Source organism: Papio anubis, chromosome 2 (genome assembly GCF_008728515.1).
Source record: "Papio anubis isolate 15944 chromosome 2, Panubis1.0, whole genome shotgun sequence".
Classification (NCBI taxonomy): Eukaryota; Metazoa; Chordata; class Mammalia; order Primates; family Cercopithecidae; genus Papio; species Papio anubis.
In genome coordinates, this window is record NC_044977.1 from 187,322,696 (window position 1) to 187,344,661 (window position 21,966).

The 21,966-nt window shown below is 38.5% G+C and overlaps 1 protein-coding gene and 1 long non-coding RNA gene across 8 annotated transcripts in view; one reads left to right on the forward strand and one right to left on the reverse strand.

Annotated features, from left to right (window-relative positions):
• Positions 1–21,966, forward strand: part of CCDC50 (coiled-coil domain containing 50) — a 101,002-nt gene that overhangs the window by 30,800 nt on the left and 48,236 nt on the right. For 2 of the 7 annotated variants that reach the window (XM_031663882.1, XM_031663886.1), the window contains exon 1: positions 711–1,373. The exons of 3 other annotated variants lie outside the window; for them this stretch is intronic. In XM_031663882.1, the coding sequence (XP_031519742.1) occupies positions 1,325–1,373 (49 nt within the window). In that variant the 5' untranslated portion in view covers positions 711–1,324. Of the gene's footprint in view, positions 1–321; positions 560–710; positions 1,374–21,966 lie in introns of those variants that run through there. 2 more of the 7 variants (XM_031663881.1, XM_031663885.1) reach the window with 2 other exon arrangements.
• Positions 4,132–10,156, reverse strand: LOC108584746. Its single transcript, XR_001900236.1, has 3 exons — positions 10,051–10,156; positions 8,679–8,755; positions 4,132–4,214 (listed from the first exon to the last, which is right to left on the reverse strand). It is a non-coding gene; the product is annotated as an uncharacterized LOC108584746 (long non-coding RNA).

Here is a 21,966-nt window from a genome sequence, read left to right on the forward strand (position 1 = left end):
AACATCAGAACATGCCCTCCTCATCTCCCTTTCTCTTCTCTTTGCTTCTGTCTTCAGTTTGGCTTCATCATCTCCTAGAGGCAGACCTTTTCCACAAGAAATAGAATGTATATCTCTTTATGTGCCCGGGAAAGTATTCTGCTTGACCTGTCTTGGTCATCCAGCCACCCTTTGATGAACCCATGTCGATGGAGGAAGGGCGAAGAGTGATGTGGTAGTGTCGAGGTTCAGACATGGCACACGTTTGGAAGAGAAGCTCACCTCTGAGGAGGGGGGAAAGAGACAGTTTCCCACAAGGAGGGTGCATTCTGTTGCCAGGAGATGAAACAGGAGAGGCTGTCTATTTCGGAGAGAGAGAAATGTCACAATTACAGTCCAGTGTGTGCAGCGCTGTAACAGAGATAAGTCTGACGCCTCGTTACCGCCCGCAGTACCTAACATCACACTTGGTAGACACATTCATGCGATTTTGATGAATGAATGACTCAGTTCTCCCAGCTTATTGTGTACACACTCTACTCCACACTGGCCCGGAATTTTATCAGCTGCTCTTTATTCTGTACGTTATATTCGGGGTTTTTATGGCCATCTATCATCTCTCTTCTAATTTCGGGCGCCAAGAGAGTGTGAGACAGAGGCAGGCATGCAGTAAACATCCTGTGTTAATCTCAGTCCCAGATCCAGACCACAGAATGCTGACTCCCCCGCTCACGGGAACGATTGTGTTTTGGGTGACCCGTATGGCCTTTTTGTTGAGGTCTTTAGGATACAAAGCCCCCACCTAAAGACGCGACCCTCCCGTGGGAGGGGGGCAGGGCCCGGGGGCGGGAGCACAGCGGGGCCCCAGCCTCAGGCGCGTCACTGAGCACAAAGGAGACAACGGAGAGGCGGCAGCGGGCGCTGATCTTCGCTCGCCAGCCACTTGCAATTGCGGTTACAGACCTGCAGCTCCCCCTCCCCCACCCGGCCCGCCCGCCCGCCTTTCTGTCTCCTCTCTCCCTCCGTACTGGACGGCCCCGGCCCATTTCCGGGCTCCGGGTATTTGGCACCGACTGGGGCCGGGGACGCGGAGCAGGTGGTCGCGGCGGGGCAGCGTGGTCGCGGCGGGGCAGCTGGGCCGCCAGCCTGGTGCGTCGGGGACCGTCTCCCGCTGCTTTGGTCACCAGCCCCTGCCCGCCCGACCCGCTCCCTTCTCCGGCCTGCGAGCCCTGCCGGCCGGACTTTGCGCCGCGTCCGGCGCTGCTGCTGCGCTCCGGGACCCCGCTCGGCGCCGGCGGTGGCCTGGAAGCCCGCGTTAAAGGGGCAACCGGGACCCCGGCCCAATATGGCTGAAGTCAGCATCGACCAGTCCAAGCTCCCTGGAGTCAAGGAAGGTAAAGGCCGAGGAGGGAGGGCGCGCGGGACCCTCCCCTCTCGCAGCCCGAGGTTCTCTCAGGTCAGGGGCGTTGCCATTGCGGCTCCCGCGGCCCTCGCCCGGTGCCCGTCCTGCGTTGGCCTTGCCTGGACGTGAAGGGAATTGAATTCAGGTTCTAGTGTGGGACCTTGGGCAAGTCACCGACGTTCCGAGCCTGTTTTTTTTCTCCAGGGGGTGGTTGAGGGGGACTAGCACCACCCCCAGCAAGTGGCTGTGCCCGTGTTCTCGTGCATGGCACAGCCTCGGTGAACGCTGAAGACCTGGGTAAATCTGACTTACCACGCTTCTTAGAAATCGAGGCCCAGCCTGGCTGGCTTGAAGGCTGGGAAGTGGGGAAGGGTTGACGTTCGGTTTCGTGTGGAGCCTTTGTTTTGAAACATGACTCTTTCCCTCCTCTCCCTACTTCTCCTAGGCCAGCGTCTGGCTGGCTCACTGACTTTCCCACCTTCCTCAAGGTTTAAAAGTTTAGTCTTGGCTGTGTTCTGCGCAGTCGGGAAGCCACTATAAGCATTTTCTTACAAACAAAACGAAAAACACGGGGGAGCAGGGGACTGATGATTTTGCCATTGCTTTTTATACCAATGTCCGGGAAAATTGAGATTGATCGGTACTGACCTGGTTTCAGCTGACAGCAAGTAGCCTTTTGACTTCCCTTCTCTGTTTTTCCACCAGCTGCCTCAGGACCTAGCTTTTTTTTTTTTTTTTTTTTTTTACTGAGATCTCAGGTGCTGGATCGCCTTGTGCCTTGAGTTATCTTTGTTTATTCTTTGATCCTAGGAAGCATAGACGTTCCAGAGTGCTACTGCAGACCCCTACGTTCCAAGGGCTTGCAAAGTCGGCTTTTGTTGGGAATGTCATTTGTTTCGATTGAATACTGTAGCCTGAGGTGACGTGGAGATGTGGAATTGAAAATAATATTTGCTTTCTTGGAACTGCTTGTTTTATTGCCAGCTTAATTTGACTCAGTTGGTCTTGTGTGTGCTCAGGCCAGCCCAGAAATCTCAAGAAAATTAGGGACTGCTTGATGGCTTTCCCAGAGTTTCAAGCACTAGGAGACTAGTGACTAGTGGTCACTGATTTGATGTAGAATTTCTAATGGGCCTAGTTCTGTCTTATTGTTCCAGAAGGATGTTAAAGCTTAGGCGTGAGATTTTAGCGTTAATAGTTTTCTACCTTTATGTCCCGGGTATGGCTTTGATGAAGAGTTAGGGCTTTCACCTGTGGAAAACAGTTTTCACTCTGCTGTCAAGACTTAAGGACCCCGAGTGATAGGAAAGGCAGATCAATACTTTGAGAGTTCTTATCTTAGAGATTGGTTATCCTTTGCTTTTGGATATAAGGGGTTTTTTTGTGTGCGTTTGTGTTGGGTTTGTCTCTAGAGAAAGAGTGATCCTTGTGCAGTGTGTAGTGCATGATGAGTAGAATGAAAATTGGAGTTCAAACAAAACCTGGTATGAATAGTATTAATCATATAGTGCTATGATTTTATCCAATCCCCTATTAATTTGAGTGACCTGGAAAAAACATAAAACTCTTTATATACATTTGTATTACTCTTAGGTCTTCTGATTTCTTACCAAGACATGAATGATTTATTTTAACGTATTGTTTCTCAAGGAGTTCCACAAATACCTTCCATCTAAAAATGCAAGATTTTCCCATTTCCACACTCTAGAGTCTAATACATTTAAATTAGCTTTCATTTTGCGTAATACGGTGTTTGGCGATCTCTTTTATGTAATCTGGTAAATTGGTAAGGAAATTTAGTGTGGCTCTTTCATTAAGTTAGAATTAAATATTTGTTACTTTTGCAGATGGTCAGGAATTGATGAGATCCCTGTCTTTGTAAACATCTGACTTTTCTGGTTCCAAGATCATCAAAGGAAATGATGTATTATTCTAGGAATGTCCTATTAATGGTGGTGAAGTTTTTGATCTGAGAAGTGTTCAAGTCAAATAAAGTGTATCCTTCCTTAATATGACTCTTAATTATGGCCCAGTTACTCCCTAACAGTGTCTTTATCCTAATTAAAGAGAATGAAGCTGGTGCCCCTGATAGGGTAAAACATGTACAAACATTGAGACTGTGGTAATACTGAAACTCCAACTGTATTTGAGAAGGGTTAGTAATAGTAATTAGTTTAATATTCTGATGTAGATATTTGAAGCCCATTCAAAAAAATTCCTGTATCTGTCTACTCGACTTCTTAATTTAAACTTTTGGTAGATTTATATACAATTACAGTTTATATTCAAGTTGGTATCGTGGGGTAGATTTCAATAGCGATTACGAATAAAATAGTGTAGTGAATGTGTGCCCCTTTCCATTGCTGTTTAGGAGGGGATGGAGCACCCTGTGACCTTTTGTCGTAAATATTTCAATAGAGGTCGTGGGTAGCAGCTGACATTAGGGTAAGGGGATATTTAAAAATCTTTCCTAGGTTGAAATCTAATGATTGCTTACTTAGTTTTTAAGGAAGTCAAAAATACTCATCATTTGGACAGACCTTTTGAAAATACACACACACATCCATGGTAGTATTTATACCTTGTTAAATCTCTTAAACTGGGAGACGAAGGGAAATGGTTGAGTTCATATGTAGGTGAAAAGAATCGAGTCAACTGAGTGTCAGCACATCCTTTTTTTCTGGTTAAAAGTATGTTTGGAACATCTGTATGCTTTTTGTAATGGAAAACACTGTTGCCAATATTCAGGAATAATACTCTATTTCTTCTGAAACATTTGAGATTCTAGATTTGAAATAATTTCCAGCCATTTTAAACTTCAGTAGATCTGTAACTGAAATGCAAAATGCAATTTGCGAATGTTAGGGAAAGGAACAGGCATGTTTCGATAATATTCTGAAAGTTTCTTAGAGTTCAGAGTTGAAAACATATTTTTCTAAAAATGAACACTTTTAATCACTTGACAAACTTACATTTTTTGGGGGAGGGGGTCAGTTTTAGTTGCTTCTTTGAATTTTTCTTTTCTAAACCAGTAATCAAGACTCCCTACTTTACTTCTGCCCTCCAAGTTCTTGTATGGGTAAATGAATTGTCCACTTGCCATAATTTTGCCGTTTAGCCCTCTCTAACCGAGGTGTTGATCGAAGCCTTTCTAGACATTTTGGCATTTCATCAACTTCTTTCCAATTTCTTAAGCATTAGAGCTTTACCACTTTTAGCCATGCAGTGCATGTTTTCAGCCTCTCCCATTTTCTCCAAGTGTTCATCTTTATTTTTCTTTCCTTACAGCAGTTCTCTCAATCTCGTTTTTTATGTTCTATTCTTATATTCTTTAGGTGGAAAGTTCTGCTGGCTCAAAGTTGGCGAACACTGTGTGTATTGGTGTGCATGTGTCTGCTTAACATCTGAAATCAGTTTACCTAGGAGTGACTTACTTCTTGAAGTACAGGTAGCTAGCTATTCTGGGAGCAAATCCTTTTTCTTTAGCGAAAGGTACAATTTAATACATTTTTAGAAATGTCTGTAAAAGGAGACATACCTAAAAAGCACTCATTTATTTTAGGTTCAGGACACTCCAGTGGCATAATGTGGTAAATTAAGTTAATGGCATACATCCAGAACTTCAAGGGGGAAAGACATAAGATTATGTCTGGTACAGTCAGCTAACCCAGTAGTCTAAGAAATTTAAAGCTTATTACATGCACACTAGGCATCTAAACAGATGGCAGTGTCCATGAGATGTACGTATATCTGGCTACAGGGCAAACTCACTTTCCCTGTTTTTCAAAATTCCGTAACAGTTTTTGTTTTGGTTGTTGCTTTTTAATGAGACCCTGGCTGGGTTTCTTTGAGCTAGGAAAGAAATTAGTTATCTTGCTTTACCCTCATTTGGATGAAGGTCTTTTATGTAGTCAGCAACTATTCAGTAAATATTTGCATGTGTGAATAAATGAATGAGTGAATTGATGAATACATTATTATTCTCTGTTGGTTTAGGAATCTTATCTCTGGCATAATTATTTTGTATTCTTTTTCAGAGTATAAGCTTTTAAAAGGCAGAGATAATACCTTTTAAACCATGTGTATCACTTATTTATACCAGCATTAAATTTATAAAAACTTGGGTATTTTTTCTAATTTTTTATGGGTATGTCTTGTAAATAGAATTCATTCAGCATAGATATGTATTACATAGAAAAATTAAAGAAAGTAATTTGTTGCTTTCTCTTCTGACTTTGGAGATAATCATTAAGAATAGAATTTTAGTAAAATTTTCTAAATGCTGGTTTGTGTTTTTGATTTTTACTTGAGTAATAGGTGTAATTGTTTGTTCTAAGTGCAAAGCAGTATCGCTCAGTTTGGGAGCAGGAAGGACTCTTACATGATTTGCATATCTGCTGTGTGCCGCGCGTTGTGTTGAGGGTATTTCCACAATAAAAAACATTTTCCGTGGCACATGAACATGATCTTTGCTGGGGTATGGAATGCATGGAGTTGTTGAGAGAACTTTCTGAATTCATATGTGCACCAAAAATGGCTTTCACAAAAGGGAAGAAAATAGTTTATTGCCATATGTAGACTTGCAATACTTTTTTGAATGACCAAGGGAATTTTCAAATGGATGTAACTGTTAATTTGTAAAATACATATATTTTTAAACTAACAGGTACTTAACGGACAGCTCACACGTGGGAAACCATAGTTAATTGGTACTTTAAAAAGAGATTTCAGAGTAGAAAGCCTTAAAAAACTCTGTTCTAGGCCAACTTCCTTATTTTCCAGATGAAAATCTGAGGGTCAGGGCGGGCAAGTGAGCTGTATTAGACCACCGAGGATGAGTAGATAGGAATTGGCACGTTGGGGCCTAGAATTAGAAAAGTTTAGAACTGTGATTAGTTACTTACACAGCTTATTCTTCCCTCCTTTTCTTTTTACCTACCTTCTCTTTTCCTTTTCCTCCTTCCCTCTCTTCCCCTTCTTTCTTTTAAATTACTCTGTAGATGCATAAGATTCATTTCTGATGTGTTTCATTTATGTCATATGCCATATGTTTAAGATAGTAGAGTGAAAATAATAAGACTTTTTCTGAGGATAGTTATTTTAAGGGTAATGTATCATATGGATGCTGAGTTAACACAGGTTTAATTAAAATTTTTTACAGCTTTTATTTTTGATTCAGCAAATGAATTACTGAGTGAACTATAGGAAGTCACACTTTTGCCTCACTGTTTTTTCTACCTGAAAAATCTTGTAAAAATGCATGTCTTCTCTGGTATGTTCATTCTAAAGAGGCTAATATTTAAAGGTAGAAACTCTAAAATTAAACGTATTGGAGAAATAAAGTCATTGGCCATGGTCTTTCCTCAGCCCTTGTTAGGGACATAACAGTTTTTGTTGAGATAAGTGAATTTTTCCTCAGTGACAAAAAGCATGTGATACTTTACCATTCATAAAGAAAACAGTTATGGAGACCACCAAACCTAAGCAAATGCTGCTTGAAATCCCGGTTCTCCAAGTACAGAAGCATATTTAGAAATGAATCGCTTTGACCCATAGAGGAGAAAACAAACATTAAAACAACTATATTTGCTGTTTCAGAGATAGCCACTGGAAGTGCCATTGGATTAATGTTTTTAACTGGTGACTCATTTAAAGGGGTCCTGTGCTTCAAAAATGTAAAACCAGGATAACCTAGATCTTAGATAAGACCCACAAAGGATAATTAGTTTTTATATTTAGACTTTGGGGATTACTTAGATGTTTGATTCTAGAATGTTCCAGGTGTTTGAATTTAAAAACCAGCACAAGTGTTCTCAGATATTACTTTTAAAAGGACTGTTAAGCAGAAAACAATCACTATTTCCTTTTGTTATTTCGTTAAAAAAGCATACACACATACATTAAGTGTGTATGCGTATAATAGTTGTTAGCCTACATTGAGAAAAAGGAAAAAAAACAAAGCGGTGGAGACTTTGTAATAAACCAGAACCAGTGTATTACCAGTCTTGTTTATTTATCAGTGGTTCTTTGCTTTTTCTTTGTCGTTTTAGTCAAGTTCAGTGAATTGTTTACATACAGTAAAAATTCCTTCTTTTTTAGTGTGTAGTTCTGAGTTTTGACAAATGTGTAGTCTTGGAACCACCACAACAATCAAGATACAGAACAGCTCCTAACCCCGAAACTTCTCAACCCCCGTTTCATGCCCCCACCGGCCACTGATGTGTTTTCTGCCCTTGTAGTTTTGCCTTGTCAAAATGTTATATAAATAAGATCATATAGTAAGTAGTTTTTTGAGTCTCCACAAACATACTGTTTATCCATTCACTCATTGAAGAACATTTGAGTTGTTTTCAGTTTTGGTGGGTGTCAGTAAAGTCACTCTCAACATTTGTGTACAAATTTTTTTTTTGTATGTGTGTGCGTGTGTATTTGAACATAAGTTTTTGTTTCCCTTGAATGGACTTTCCGGGTTATATGGCGAGTGCATGTTAAAATTGTCAAACTGTTTTTCAAAATGGCTGCACCATTTTGCATTCCCACCAGCAAGCTGTGTGAGCTCCAGTCGTTCTGCATCCTTGCTGGCATTTGATATTTTCAGGGCCGACTTAATTTTTTAAATTTTAACCATTTTAACAGGTGTGTTATGATATCTTATTGTGGCTTTAATTGGTATTTCTCTAATGACTCATGATGTTGTGCCTTTTTTCTTGTGCTGATTTGCTTTCTTATATTATTTGTTGAAGTGTTTGTTTCAAATTTTAGCTCATTTTAAAATAGACTGTTTTCTTATTATTGAATTTGGATGTTCTTTACATATTCTGGATACAGTTCTTATTAGATATACAGTTTGCCCATGTCCGTGGTTTTAAAAACCTTAATTCAATATCAGAATGATATGGGAGATGTAAACACCTTCCTAGCCCTAGTTGATATTAGCTAAATCTCTTAGAGATGGTTTCAGGAATCTGTAGTTTTTATATACAGACTGTGTACTCAGACTTATGCACTGGCATTTGGAAAATACAGAATGAATATACTGTGGCCACCTCAATACAGGGATCTTCTCCTAATTTCTTAAGTTTTTGCAGTGACAGCTCATTTATCTGATAAAGAATGAGCAGTAATCTTCTCTCGTAGTTGGAATTTGTTGCAGGGACCTACACACTGCTGCCACTTGTTTTATATAGCAAGGTAGTTCAGGGTGGCTTTTATATTTTTTAATGATTCAAAAAAATGTTTTGTGATGTGAAAATTATATGAAATTCAAATTTCAGTGTCTGTAAGTCAGTCTACTTACATACTATAGAGGCAGAGATGAGTAGTTGTAGCAGAGACCACATGATTGGCAAAGCTTAAACTTTTTGCGACCTGGTACTAGACAGGAAAAAAAAAAAAAGATTTGTTTTGGAGCCATTTTCAATGAAACTTTCAAAAAACTTTCTTATTTAACCTTTTTTGGACAGTTCATTTATCGGTATAAACACTGTTTATCATAATTTTGCTTTAATATAATGATGCCCTTGGGAATTATTGTTGATTGAACGCTTATGACAGCCTATTTAATTTTTGAAGTGACTTCAAAAAGTACAGACTTAAATCATTTTTCTTTCTCTCTCTTTTTTTTTGAGATGGTGTCTAGCTCTGTTGCCCAGGCTGAAGGGCAGTGGCGTGATCTCTGCTCTCAGCAACCTCCGCCTCCCAGGTTCTAGCGATTCTCCTGCCTCAGCCTCCCAAGTAGCTGGGATTACAGGCGCCTGCCACTACGCCCAGCTAAGTTTTGTATTTTTAGTAGAGACAGGGTTTCACTGTGTTGGCCAGGCTGGTCTCAAACCCCTGACCTCATGATCCAACCATCTTGGCCTCCCAAAGTGCTGGGATTACAAGCATGAGCCACTGCATCCAGCCTCTTTTTCTAAGAAGAAAAAAATTACACTCCCGGTAAATTTCTAGGGACTTTCAAAATCAAATGTAGGTAGAAATCTTATGTAAAATAAGATTATGCCGTATGCTAGCTCTGAGTAAGGGTGTGTGGGGCTTTCAGAAGTTCATGAGTATTCAACAGATTCAACCACCTTAAAATGTTTGCTTATTTTATTTTTTTAGCTTACATTATTGGCCCTGTATAAAACTTATTACAGATATTTGTGTGAATGAAGTATCACTTCATCTTTTTAGAGACTTGTATCAGAGGTACCTAGGCTGATTTATCACCAGAGTTTTCGTCTTGCCTGATGAGCATTTCCAGTCCTGATACAGCTCCTCGGTGACCAAATACCAGGGGAGTCTCCCCTGGACTTTTTTGGCTTTTGTTTTTCCAATGAGTCATAAAGGCTTAGTCATTTTCCATTAACTTCAGGAGTTTTAACTGCATGCAGTAAAACTGTGAATGACTTATAAGGATATCTTTCCCTCTTCACTGCTTCCCCATCAGCAACAAATTCTGTTTTGTTTATTGACTATGGAGAAGTCCATGATTGACTTTAAGTATTATATTCACTAATTTTTGAGTAGCATCTTCCCACCAAATACTTTGAAAATATTAGATTTTTCTTTTTATGTTACGAAGGTCTGTGTAAATATAGCATATAAGAGTTGACAAATACTGTGAAAGACTCTTTTTGTCTAGATGGAATTCCTGACATAAAAGAAAGAGAAAGATAGAGGCTCACTTAATGTTCCACGTTCTTCCCATCTGTACATCTTGAGTTTGCCTTAATATCTGGACCAGTAGCTGTTTGGGAAAGGGCTATTCATGCTCAATGACTACATTTATAGATCGCTTTCTGGCTTTTCCTAGAAAATACTTTCAATTCTGTCAGTGATTGCTGGATTCTAAGTTGACATGTTTGCTTCTGTTCTTTTCCCAGCGTTCTCTGGTCAGACCTCATTATTTCACATTGGTCTTTGGTGTATCCACAAATTGTTCCTTCTTTTTATAGTTTCCCCATTGAAGCTCCATAGAGCGAATCTTTGAAAGATCATTTTGCCTATGTGTGTATGTTAAAGGGGACAGGCTGTAGGTGGAGACAATGGTTAGGGAGTTTTACTGTGCTAACCCCTGAATTCCAGGAATTTGGTTTCCGTGGCACCCAAACTCCCCAAAGTAGAATGACTATTGGGACTTAAAGGCAGGGTCACCAAATAATTTACAAGCCAAACCTAGATACTTTGTGAGTAAAGAGGGATGAGTCTAATAATTTCAACAGAATAGGTGTATTTTGGTGACCACCCAAGTGAAGGGGACTTTGCTGAAATACCACAGGAAGTTGGATATGATGACTGAGCAAAGTCACTGTTACAGAACTTTCTGACTATGCAAATGTAAAGTTTTAATTGGCTCTTAAAACCCAAAGGGTACCTGTCTCCCATAGACTGTCTTGAGGTTCTTAATTTATTTTCTATTTCATAATTGATTACTAAATGAAACATACAATCTGCCCTATAGAATGTAGTTGAAATCATCGGAATTTTATTTATTCCTATTTAGTAGTCACAGAGTTTATCAGAATTCTATTTGGATAGCTTTTTTTTTGGTTCCCAATTTATAGATTCCTCTATGTATTCCCCAAAAATGTGGGGAACAGATGTTGAACCTATTTGTGCAATTGAAGGAAGGTAAGAAATGGACACATTTCTGATTCCTCCTACTTGGCATTCATTTACGTTTTAAATAGAAGTGTAACAGGCCACCTTTTTACTCTCTGCATTTCTGTTATGCATCTTTTCAGTAATTGAGCTTCTCCCAGAATTAATTTTGCAGTATTTTCTTTAGTTTACCAATACATTAAATAATTTATGCATATTGAAATCTATCTTAGAGTATAAAATTCAAGTTCAACTGAGTAACTTGTTTGTAAAGGGAAGTACTTTGAACGTGGATTTGTAAGACCTGGTTTCGCATCTCTTCTTTACTACTTATTAGCTGTAAGAACTCGGAGAAGACGGTATCTCTGAGCTCCAGTTTCGTTATCTGTTCATTGGAGATAATATTTAATGTGCTTTGGGAATTAACTGAAGAACTGGATATGGAAACATTTTGTAAAATGCAGGAGTATACATTTTCTTTTGATGTTACTGTTCAAGTTGACCTGTAAATAATTCCACTTTGCTGTCTTCCACACCATTGATCTGTGAGCCCTATTAACTGTCTATCTAGAATTTCCTTCTTCAATGTCCACATGTATCCTACTTCTGTCCTACCTCCAACCCCTGGCCTCACTCAAATGCTGTTTCTCTGTAAAGTCTCCTGCTTCTTTCCTGTGTATCTTCTCCAGCCCTCCCTTAAATATTTACTTCCTTAAGCAACATGTCTTCATGCTGTGTATCAGGCTGCTATTTCTCTCAAGATGAAGCTGATCGCTGACTGATCTCGGTGTTTCTTAAAGGTCCTCACATATAGGAGCTATTCCAGAAAACTTAGGAAATATCCGATAATTTGTTCTCAGTGAGCACGCTATTCGAGGTAACCAAATTAATGACATGAGAGTAAGAGCTATGATCATTTGCATGAATTCCCTGGCATAGGAGTCCAGGACAAGGAGCAAGTCTTTTGCTTTTTGTTGTGTGAGTTGGTCCAGCTCTCAAATTTCTGTAGGAAGTTGATTGGTGTTGCGATGGACAACTCCTGAAGTCAGAGTAGTCTCCTTTGGAGGCAACAGTCTTCCTTGTTTAAGGATTAATTTTAGTTCTATAAGACCCTAGTAATCTTTGTACACGTTCTAGTAAAGTGATATTGTCATTTTGTTGCTCTTACTAGAGTATTCAGTTAGTTTCTTAGATGGTATTGGGCTCCATCAGAATTTTTATGTGTGCTATTTTCTCTTTTAGATTCATTTTTAGATAAAGGGGGGAAGACTCTTACACAGTTTAAACAAGTCGAACATAGCATGTATTTTTAAAATTCTTGATATAAGGGGAGACAATTGTGAAGAATCTGAAAGTTTTGGGTTGGAAACAATGAATGTACAGATTGCAAACTTGTCTTGGTTTATATTGAAAAGGGGAGAGAGCATGAGCAAAAGAAAGAGCTAAAGCCTTTTTGCTTTGGGGATGATATGTTCAATTTGTACTTATTTTAGAATGATCTCTTTCAGGTTCATATGGTGTATTAGAAGTTAACACTGGTTAAAAATATGCAGTGCTATGAAAAACAAATGTATGCTTCAAGGGAGTTATGATACAAAATTTTCTGAACCATCTAAATAATTTTGACTCCATATGAAACAAGTGAGGCAAGTGATTCCTTTATAGCAGAAAAGGATTTGGACAGCTCGTCTTCCTGTTCACAGATACAGGCTGCCCCTGATTTTCTTTCATTTCCTCTGCAGAGGGTATTACGTGTTAACCAAGCAAACTGTAGGTTGTACTGAAGCCAATTTCAGTAGCAATCGTAGAGAAATCTAGGGCATTTAGAACACGTTCCAGATGAACATAAAAAATTTGCTGATCTTCAAGAAGCCTTCTGAATATGGAAAGTGTTGACTTTCCCAGGCTGTACTCTGATCATCTGGCCCCAGGAAAACCTTTTAGTAAATGTCACAGTCCACATTTATATTCATTGGACAGTTAGTGACTGATAACATGGTCTCCTTTTACTCTGATAGTGAAGACCCTGTGAAAACTGTTAGTTGAAACAGGAAAAGCTCATATTTTTAAAAGGCGCCAGATTGAACAAAAGATTAAAATTTATGGTTAAATATGCTATACAGATGGGTAGAAGCAGATATTTGTTATCTTGGATGCTAGAAATAGTGAAATCAACAAGAATGAAGAAAGCAGTATTTGGTGTAGGTGAAAGTTAGCATGGCAATTACCCTAGATGAATAGGCTTTAATTATTACATTTTTACATGATGTGTAATACTTGTATCCAAGAGACAAATGTCTATCACTAACACCAAATCAACTACATTTCATTCTACCTTATTTTTAAGTTGGATAGATTCTTAAGAGGTAATTTAATCTGTCTCCTCACAGGTCAGGACATGAGGCTCTGATTTGGAAAGTGATTTGTCAAAGTTCATTCACTTGATAAGCTACTGACAGAGCCAAGACTAAAACTCTGACAGGTATCTGGAATTAAGAGGGCTCTTTATACTATAATTTACTTTTGCCTTATATACTATGATAAAGTCCTTATATTTCTGTAAATTGGGCAAGTAAATCTATATTACATTTAAGATGCTAAAGTGTCATGGAGATGTAGCAGAAAGCTTTTACTACAGCAACTCAAAATACAGAATTAGGAAACTACATTTAGATTTAGCTATGCCAAAAAGTTTTAATCTGCATGTTAATATGCTGGTTAGATTTTGGCCGGCTACACTTCTACTCAACAGTTTTCCTTCATACCCTTCTTGATGGTGATAATTTGATGATTCTTCTATTTCAGTAAACTATAATTATATAATTTTCACATAGAATTCAACTTTCTAATCTTGGACATTCAGCTGAAAAAGTTTGGAGTGGCGGAGCTTATTAAACATTTTAGACATTCTGATTTCCGCGTAACTCAGGTGGACAATGTGTATAGGAAACATGTTCTCCCTCAGGTGGACATATGAGGTTAGAAAGAGCTTTAGACGTGCAGTAAGCTATTGATTATATTGTTATTCCTTGCCAGGAAACATTGCTTCAGATTCTATTTCTTTTTCTTCCAGAGACAGGGTTTCACTCTGTTGTCCAGGGTGGTGTACAGTGGTGCAGTCATAGCTCACTGTAGCCTGAAGCTCCTGGGCTCAAGTGATCCTTCTGCCTCAGCCTTCTGAGTAGCTAGGACTTCAGGCCCATACCACCATTCCTGGATAATTAATTTCTTTTTGTTTGTTTTGTAGAGTTAGGGTCTCACTATATTGCCCAGGCTGATCTTGAACTCCTGGCTTCAAGTGATCCTCCCACCTTAGCCTGCACTGGGATCATTTCTGCAGATTCCTAAGAGCAAGTACTCACTGCATATTCCAGCACAGATTTTGTACTAAACAAGTGACTAGATCTGTGTTAATCAGTGACTTAGTGGGACCTCACTAGAACTAATACCTAGTAGAAAATAACTAATTACAAGGATTTATTAACTTTGATGAGGCCAATAATAGGCTCTATTTATTGAGCTGCTGCTTAGTGAGTAGCAGATGCTTTCTTTGGCCTTTCACATACCTTATCTAATTTAGTCCTCACAACATTGATCCTTATTTTACAGATGAGGAACCTGAGGTTCAAAGAAATTAAATACTTGTCCAAGGTCTTTTAGCCTGTAAGTAAGCAGTATTTGAGTCCTGATCCGGACTCAAAATACTCGTAAGTACTTCTTAAACACTTAGCAAAATTCAAAACAGATCCAGGTTGTTGCTCTGTATACTCTGTTTATTTGTATATTATTGAAGTCTTAGCATCCTCCTCACTGGAGTCTCTCAGTATGACTGGCAGCAAAAGGTTTTGCTTTTCTATTCTCAGAGTGCTAGCTTGTTTTCAGCCTTTGTTGGGAATAGAGAACTATCAAGAGTTCACGTGTAACTTAAGTACCCATAAGGGGAATATAAATTTATTTCTTAAAAAAAATTACCCCACTCTTGTGAAACTACTTGAAGAGCCAAAGTCGTTGACAGAATCACTTCTTAAAATCTATGTGTAACGCCCTGTTACCTGTGTGGGGGTTTTCTGGATGTACTTTGAAACACTGGCTGGCTTCCTCAAGTCTACTGTGAGGTCACCTTATTCTGTATAGACTGTATTTCCAGGGGAAGAAATATTATTTTAACATAAGCTTACTTTTATTAAAATTAGGAAGACATAGCTCCTGATCTTCGGTGGAAGTGTCCCTCTAGATTGTATAAAACTGATTTGATTCTGGGAATGTACCCATGGTCTCAAGGTATCTTTTAGACAAACACATTTCTAGTCAGTGAACATGGCCATTTACTGAGCATGTGGTGTCCTAACAGTGGAATTGCAGAAATTTCAAGATGTACACGTTTGTTTTCTGTTCCTACCTTATGATTTTCATAATCCAAGATTTCTAGAAATGTGTGTAGAGTTCTGACAGATGGTTATCACAATGGAATTGTGAGCATTGTGGTTTGCTTTATGGGAGCAAGATTTTAAGAAATTATTTTACCATGCCTGTTTATCCCGTGATTCTATCTAAAGTAAAGTTGTTGGGGAATTTTGAATATTGCTCTCATTCGTTTAAAGTTGAAATGAATTTACTAATTCTAATAAGAATGTGCTAGCGAAAGTATCTAGTTGCAAAAGAGAATTGGAAAATGGAAATATGTGACTCAAAGGATAAATAGAACTCGCAGTAGCTGGTCCTTAAGGAAGCTCTTTTGTCATATGAAGCCAATAAACCAGAATGGGTTTTCTTCCCCTGGTGTAAACTTGTACTTAAGTTGGGCTGGAAGTGATCTTTGGGTTTTAATGGGCGTGACCGGGTTTATCCTACAGAGGTTTAGGGAGATGGGTGGCTTTTCTTTCTAGGCTAAGGCAAACAGAGTACTGGCTGCCAAACCATTTGAGGGCTTGTGTAAGTGCCAGGAAAAGTGCCATTCAAATAGTGAAGCAACAGAAGGTTGGAGTTTCTTCAGGAATACATGGGGGAAAAAAAAAAAAAAGAATTCTTACTATCTGGATATGCTTTGTGAAAAATTGCTTTGGAAAACATTGTCTACTACTGCTTATATAATGGTATTTACCCTTTTGAGGATGCCTCATGGCTATCAGTGGCCTGTTTTTTTTCATAGAATATCTGACTGCCTCCATGAGAATAATTGATAAGTAGCTTTAAAATTTCCTGCAGTGCTCAAGTACAGTTAACCTTTGAACAATATGGGTTTGAACTGTGTGGGTCCTTTTATACATGGATTTTTTTTCAATCAAGTGTAGATCAGAAATACAGTATTTGCGAGGTGCAAGGCCTGTATATACTGAGGTACTTTTCATATACCTGAGTTCCACAGGGCCAACTGCAGGACGTGAGTGTGCACCAATTTTGGTATCTTTGCGGTTCTGGAACCAGTCCCTCTCATGTATACCCAGGGATGACTGTACTTAGGATGGTTATTATTTCTCTCATAGGGGCATAAACATAAGTGATGTTAGTTTGTTTAAGATTATTTAGTTGGTAAATGACAGAGCTAGGATTGGAATCAAAGTAGGAGTTCTCTTGGTTACACCATGCTGCTTCCTTGTGCAATAAATATTCACTGAGTATCTCAAAGAGCCAGTGTTCTGTGCAGTGTACTGCAGAAGCTACTGTATAACAGTTTCATCTTTCTCTAAGTATAATTTTAAGTCATCTCTTTATGTTTAATTATGAAATTTTATAAACCCATTTAAAAAGTAAACTGAACAATTTAAAAATAGCAGAAGTGCTTCCTTTTTACTCATCTTTATGATTTTAAGAGTAATTATTTAGTTGCTAAGTTCATATATTCCTGTATTGTTCTAAAGCAAAGCAACCATGTAAAATGCAGTTGTTTTTAAAAGAAGGTACGGGAGACAAGAAATCTAGGAGAATGTTTCTTCAGTTGTGACTTGTTTAACTTTAAGGGCCAGTCGAAATTCATAAATGTTCACATTTGTTCATCGGAATCCAGGGTACTTCAGTAAGTGTTTGGTAAAGTATTAGAGATTTGGTGGGTTTATTCAGTACCAGTTGTATTTCAAGAATTGAACTCCTCTAACTATGTTGAATACCTGGTTCGCTTTACTTTCTAATCAGGAATTGGTTCACTTTGTATCTGTGACTGTATCTGCACGATGGTTGCTAGATAAATGTAGGACAGCTCTTAACCTTTCACTCTACTGAGGTTAGCAAAACTATTACGTTAGGCCTGAGGAAGAAGCAGCATAGGAAAAATGTAAATATACAAGCACTTTGAAGATAAATCAGTGGCTGACACAAGACCAGTAATAAACTCAAGACCCTTGGTTGTCTGAAATGGCAAAGCAAATTATAACATCATTATGTTTGCAAGCTCACATGCTTGTGCACGCATGCACATACAGAAGGTTAAAATGGTTTTAAATGCTGTGAAGTCTCTAATTCAGGTTCACTGAGTGGTCCAGTTGTCTAAATTGGTTCTGTCGTACTGTCACGTTGTGATTATCGTCTAGAGCAGTGCTATCTAACAGAACAACTGTGATGATGGAAACGTTCTGTATTCTGCACTGTCCAGAGTAGTAGCCACCAGCCCCGTATGGCTATTTAGCACTAGGAATATGATTAGTGAAACTGAGGAGAACTGAACTTTAAAAATTAAATTTATATTAATGTAACAGTTACATATGATTAGTGGCTACCATATATAGTGTGAAACAATTGTTTGTGACACTAAAGGATAGAATGATGTTGGATTGGTAGAACATATTGATTTTGGTTCAGTTTAAGGATGTCATTTCTGTTTGTTTGGTTTTGGAGACAGAGTCTCGCTCTGTCACCCAGGCTGGATTGCAGTGGCACGATCTCGTCTCACTACAACCTCCGACTCCCGGGTTCAAGCAATTCTCCTGCCTCAGCCTCCTGAGTAGCTGGGACTACAGGTGCATGCCGCCATGCCTGGCTAATTTTTTGTATTTTAGTGAAGACGAGGTTTCACCTGTTGTCCAGGCTGGTCTTGAACTTGGGAGCTCAGGCAATCTGCCCGCCTCAGAGTCCCAAAGTGTTGGGATTACAGGCGTGAGCCACTATGCCCGACCAGGATGCCATTTCTAACAGATGTTCCATTGAGCATTAGACTGTGAGGAATGCACATCATTTGGGGTTTTGAAGAGAACCTTAGTGACTGCGTGGTGGGAATAGAAAGACAGAGCCGAGGAATCAATTTGTTGGGCACTCAGAATAAATGACCTCCTGATTGAGCTCATTTTGAGGTTATGGGATGTTTCTTGAGAAGAAAGGAAGCTTAACTTGAGTGCTTTCTGTTAATACCTGCGTCAGCATCTTCTAAGAATAGACAAGGTCTGAGTCTTAACTTTTCTTGGGTAGCTTCTGTTTTGTTACTCCCACCAAAAAAAAAAAAGGTTTTGGATTCAAAGCACCAGTCCATACAGTTGATTCCTTTAACACAGGAAGCTTGTGAGGTTGTCCATGTTTGTGAGCATTTTAAACATGGTTTATGGTAGCCGAATCAGATAAACCTTATATGGAAAGTTTTATCTGTGTTCGACGGTTTAACCAATATAAGTAAAGACTGCTCTATTTCTACCTTGCTACCTTTCCCCTGCTTTTTCACTGTTCCTCTCACTCCAGATCATTTGTCCTGTCAGATGGAAATTCTGACTCAGCCATTTTCTCTTTCCCAGTAAGTTACCCAGTTACTCTGTGGTCGCTGATAATGATGTAGATGGTCTGTGATACTAAAGTAGTACTTCTGATGTGAGGACTTATATCATCTCAGCATTTTCAAAACCCACTTGCCTGCAATCTGGTGTATCTGCGGTTAGCTATAACATATCTATTTGCCAAATAAGTGGTTTGGGTTGCTGGGGTTTTCATTTAACTTTGAATTTAGGGGATTAGAAAAAATGTAACTCAGGAACACACTTTGATAAATTGCGTGAGAATGAAATGTTGGGATTCAATCAGTAGTTTTACTTTTCAAAATGATTCTTTACAGTGTGCTTATTGAAGTGTGCGTGTGTTGTTGGCACACAGTTAAAACTTATACTTATTACCCTTCTTGTAAAACTATCGATGATGCTATTATATAATTTAGTGCTCCCTATTTTAAGTTGCTACATGATAACTGAATTTACTTGTACAGTTGATACTAATAAAACATTTCTTTGCAGTGAAGAGCTGGTGTAATTTCTCCATTCTGATAATGAAAACTGAACAACTTCTCCTATTTCTCTCCTTACATTGCTGCTCAGGAGTATTGTTGACAAATTTGGGACCACATGTTGGCTTTACTTTTGTTAACGTTCAAAGGAGCATTATGAAATGAATCAATAAAATTGCTACTACTACTGATTTTCTTCCTCGTAAATATTTCTTATATTTACTGTTTAGATGCTTATATTAGAATAAAAACATGTATCTCTCTTTATTATGAAATATTTTGAAGAGGATTATCAGGTTCTCCTTCATGGAAGACGAATTGGAAAAAACAGAAGTGTTTAAAAAGGAAGATAAGCTACATTGTAATCCCATAGTATATTGTTAATGTTAGAATTTTAATTATCCTTTCTAGTACCTTCTAAATTTAAATTGAATAGTCAAGTATTTCAGCTATAGTCAGGGTATACTATAGGGAGGCATAAGATCAGCCCTAGACTCAGCCTATAACATGGAGAGTACATTTGGGACTTAACCTGTGCATTAACCCATATGATATGCTACATGGATAGTTATCCAACAGACGTCAGAATATCAGTTGTTTCTACAAAACACCTACATATACTCTGGAGAATGTGAGTGCTTTGAGGCTGGAACTAGGAACCTAATCACCAGAGGTTGGCAGATTTTGTCCTTTCGAAGACAGTTTTACTTCTGGTTATCAGAAAAATGGGCTGTGTTTTAAAGTAAAGGGGGTTTCCAGTGGCTGAAACATTTAAAAGGAGTCCAGATGATTGCTTGGACAAGATAAGGCTGAATTTGACAACTATTAAGACCCTTTCTGATAATGTAGCTATAATTTTAATAAAGTGATAATTGGCATCTTTTTATGAACAGTGACTGAAATTTAGAAGTATTTGAGGAAACTAGGAAGCCTAGTCTGCCATTTAGGACCATTATTATTGGAAATGTTTCCTTGGGATTACAGATTCTTGATACTCTTGACAGTTTGGTACTGGTAACCAAGAAGGTGACTTTAGCAGGTCAGATATTTGGAAGAAATTTGCAGAGGATCATGAGTTATACTATTCTGGTGTTTGTAAAACTTTTTGTGAAAAAGGCAGCTTTCTATCTGTAATGTTTATTGTAGGATAGTTAACCCTGAAAATGTCTTTCTGTTACTAGAATTTCTGAAGGATTTTCTCCTTTCTTCTTCTTCTTTTTTGGATATCAACCTCGAGTTGTTTTTTTTTTTTTTCTATTCACTTTATACTTAATTTATTAACACTTTTTAATTCTTGGGATGATTTGGCAGTTTGCAACTACAGGGGAGTTCTAAGGACGTGGGGCAGTTTTCTGAAACCAGTAATTCAGGAGACTAGCTCCAGATGGTGCAAATTCCTGCTAGCACCTTGGCACATACTGCTTTCTCTGCTTTAAATGCCACATATATCCTAAGCACCCCATTGCATTGTTTAGCTGAACAAATATATCCATATGTGTACACACATTTTTCTTGATTCTGAGCTCTAATCTTAACAGTGCCACTCATTTAACTGTGTGATCTTGGGAATATTACTACAAATCTCAGAGCTATCATTTCTTTGTAAGTTGTGTGATCTGTTTAATTGTGGCCCAAAGAAACCAAGAATTGACCACGTACTTGAGTATATCACTTTTCTAGGTATTCTAGGATTCTATTAGACAACATATCCTTTCATTATAATAAATCTGAAATTCCAGGTGAAGGAATTTACTCTTGTTTGAGGTCGTGTTGATAGACATGTAGCTCCATAGCCTTGTTTCAGATAAGCTGGAGGATGTGGGTGAGTCAATATGCTGGATGGATGTGGGTGGAAAAATCCAACATTTCATGTTATGTCCTGTGCACTAGCCATCATTGTTCTAAGGATCTATCTTTTTCACAAACATTTATTTGAAAATCACTATCCTGGGCACTGGGCTAAATGTTGGAGATAAAATGATCCATAATATTTTTCTTGCTTTTCAGGATCTAGAATGTATGCTGGGGAAACATGAGTAAAATTTTTTAATAGTATAATTAGTGCTACAGTACTATCCTGTAAACTACGTGCTATGAAAGTACTGAAAGAAAATAATAGATGAGTCTGCTGCATGTTTGTGAGTCAGCTACATAGGTGACATTTGAATGGGGTCTTGTAGGTTGATTGTGAATTTTCTAGATGGTAGAGAGGTGGATGGGTGCTTTGGGCAGATAGAACACAGTGATTCCCTCACCACCATCTGTGTAGTAATGGTGACTAAGCTTCTTGCCCATTTGCAGGGCTCTCCCATTCTCTGTGTTTCATTCTCACAACAATCAAGCAACCAAAAACAGAAACCAAAACTAATAACCATAAGAATCTCTAAACAGATGAAATATTGGTAAATATTGCTTGGTTTTTAGTCATCTGTATAAGGTGTAGAATGAAAATCTTCGTCTTTCAGAAAGGAATTACAGAAATTCTGTGCGGACTTTGTGGACAATTTAGTAGTGGGATTATTGTACTAAGGATAGTAACTACAAGACAGTGAATCTGATTTAATTGTATTATGGATCTCTGTTTAGAAGGATCGTCTATCTCCCAGACAGGTGGAGTATCATGGCATATTGGAAAGAACAGGGCATTTAGAGACTTAATTAGAAAAGTAGCCCTGCCGTTGATTACTTTGGCTAGTAACAAAATAAATGAAGATGAAACACCTATGTAGATTATTTGCTTAACTTCAGCCAAAATTAGATGCCACTACCCTCCCACTGTCATACTGTAGTTAGATTTTGTTAATTTCAA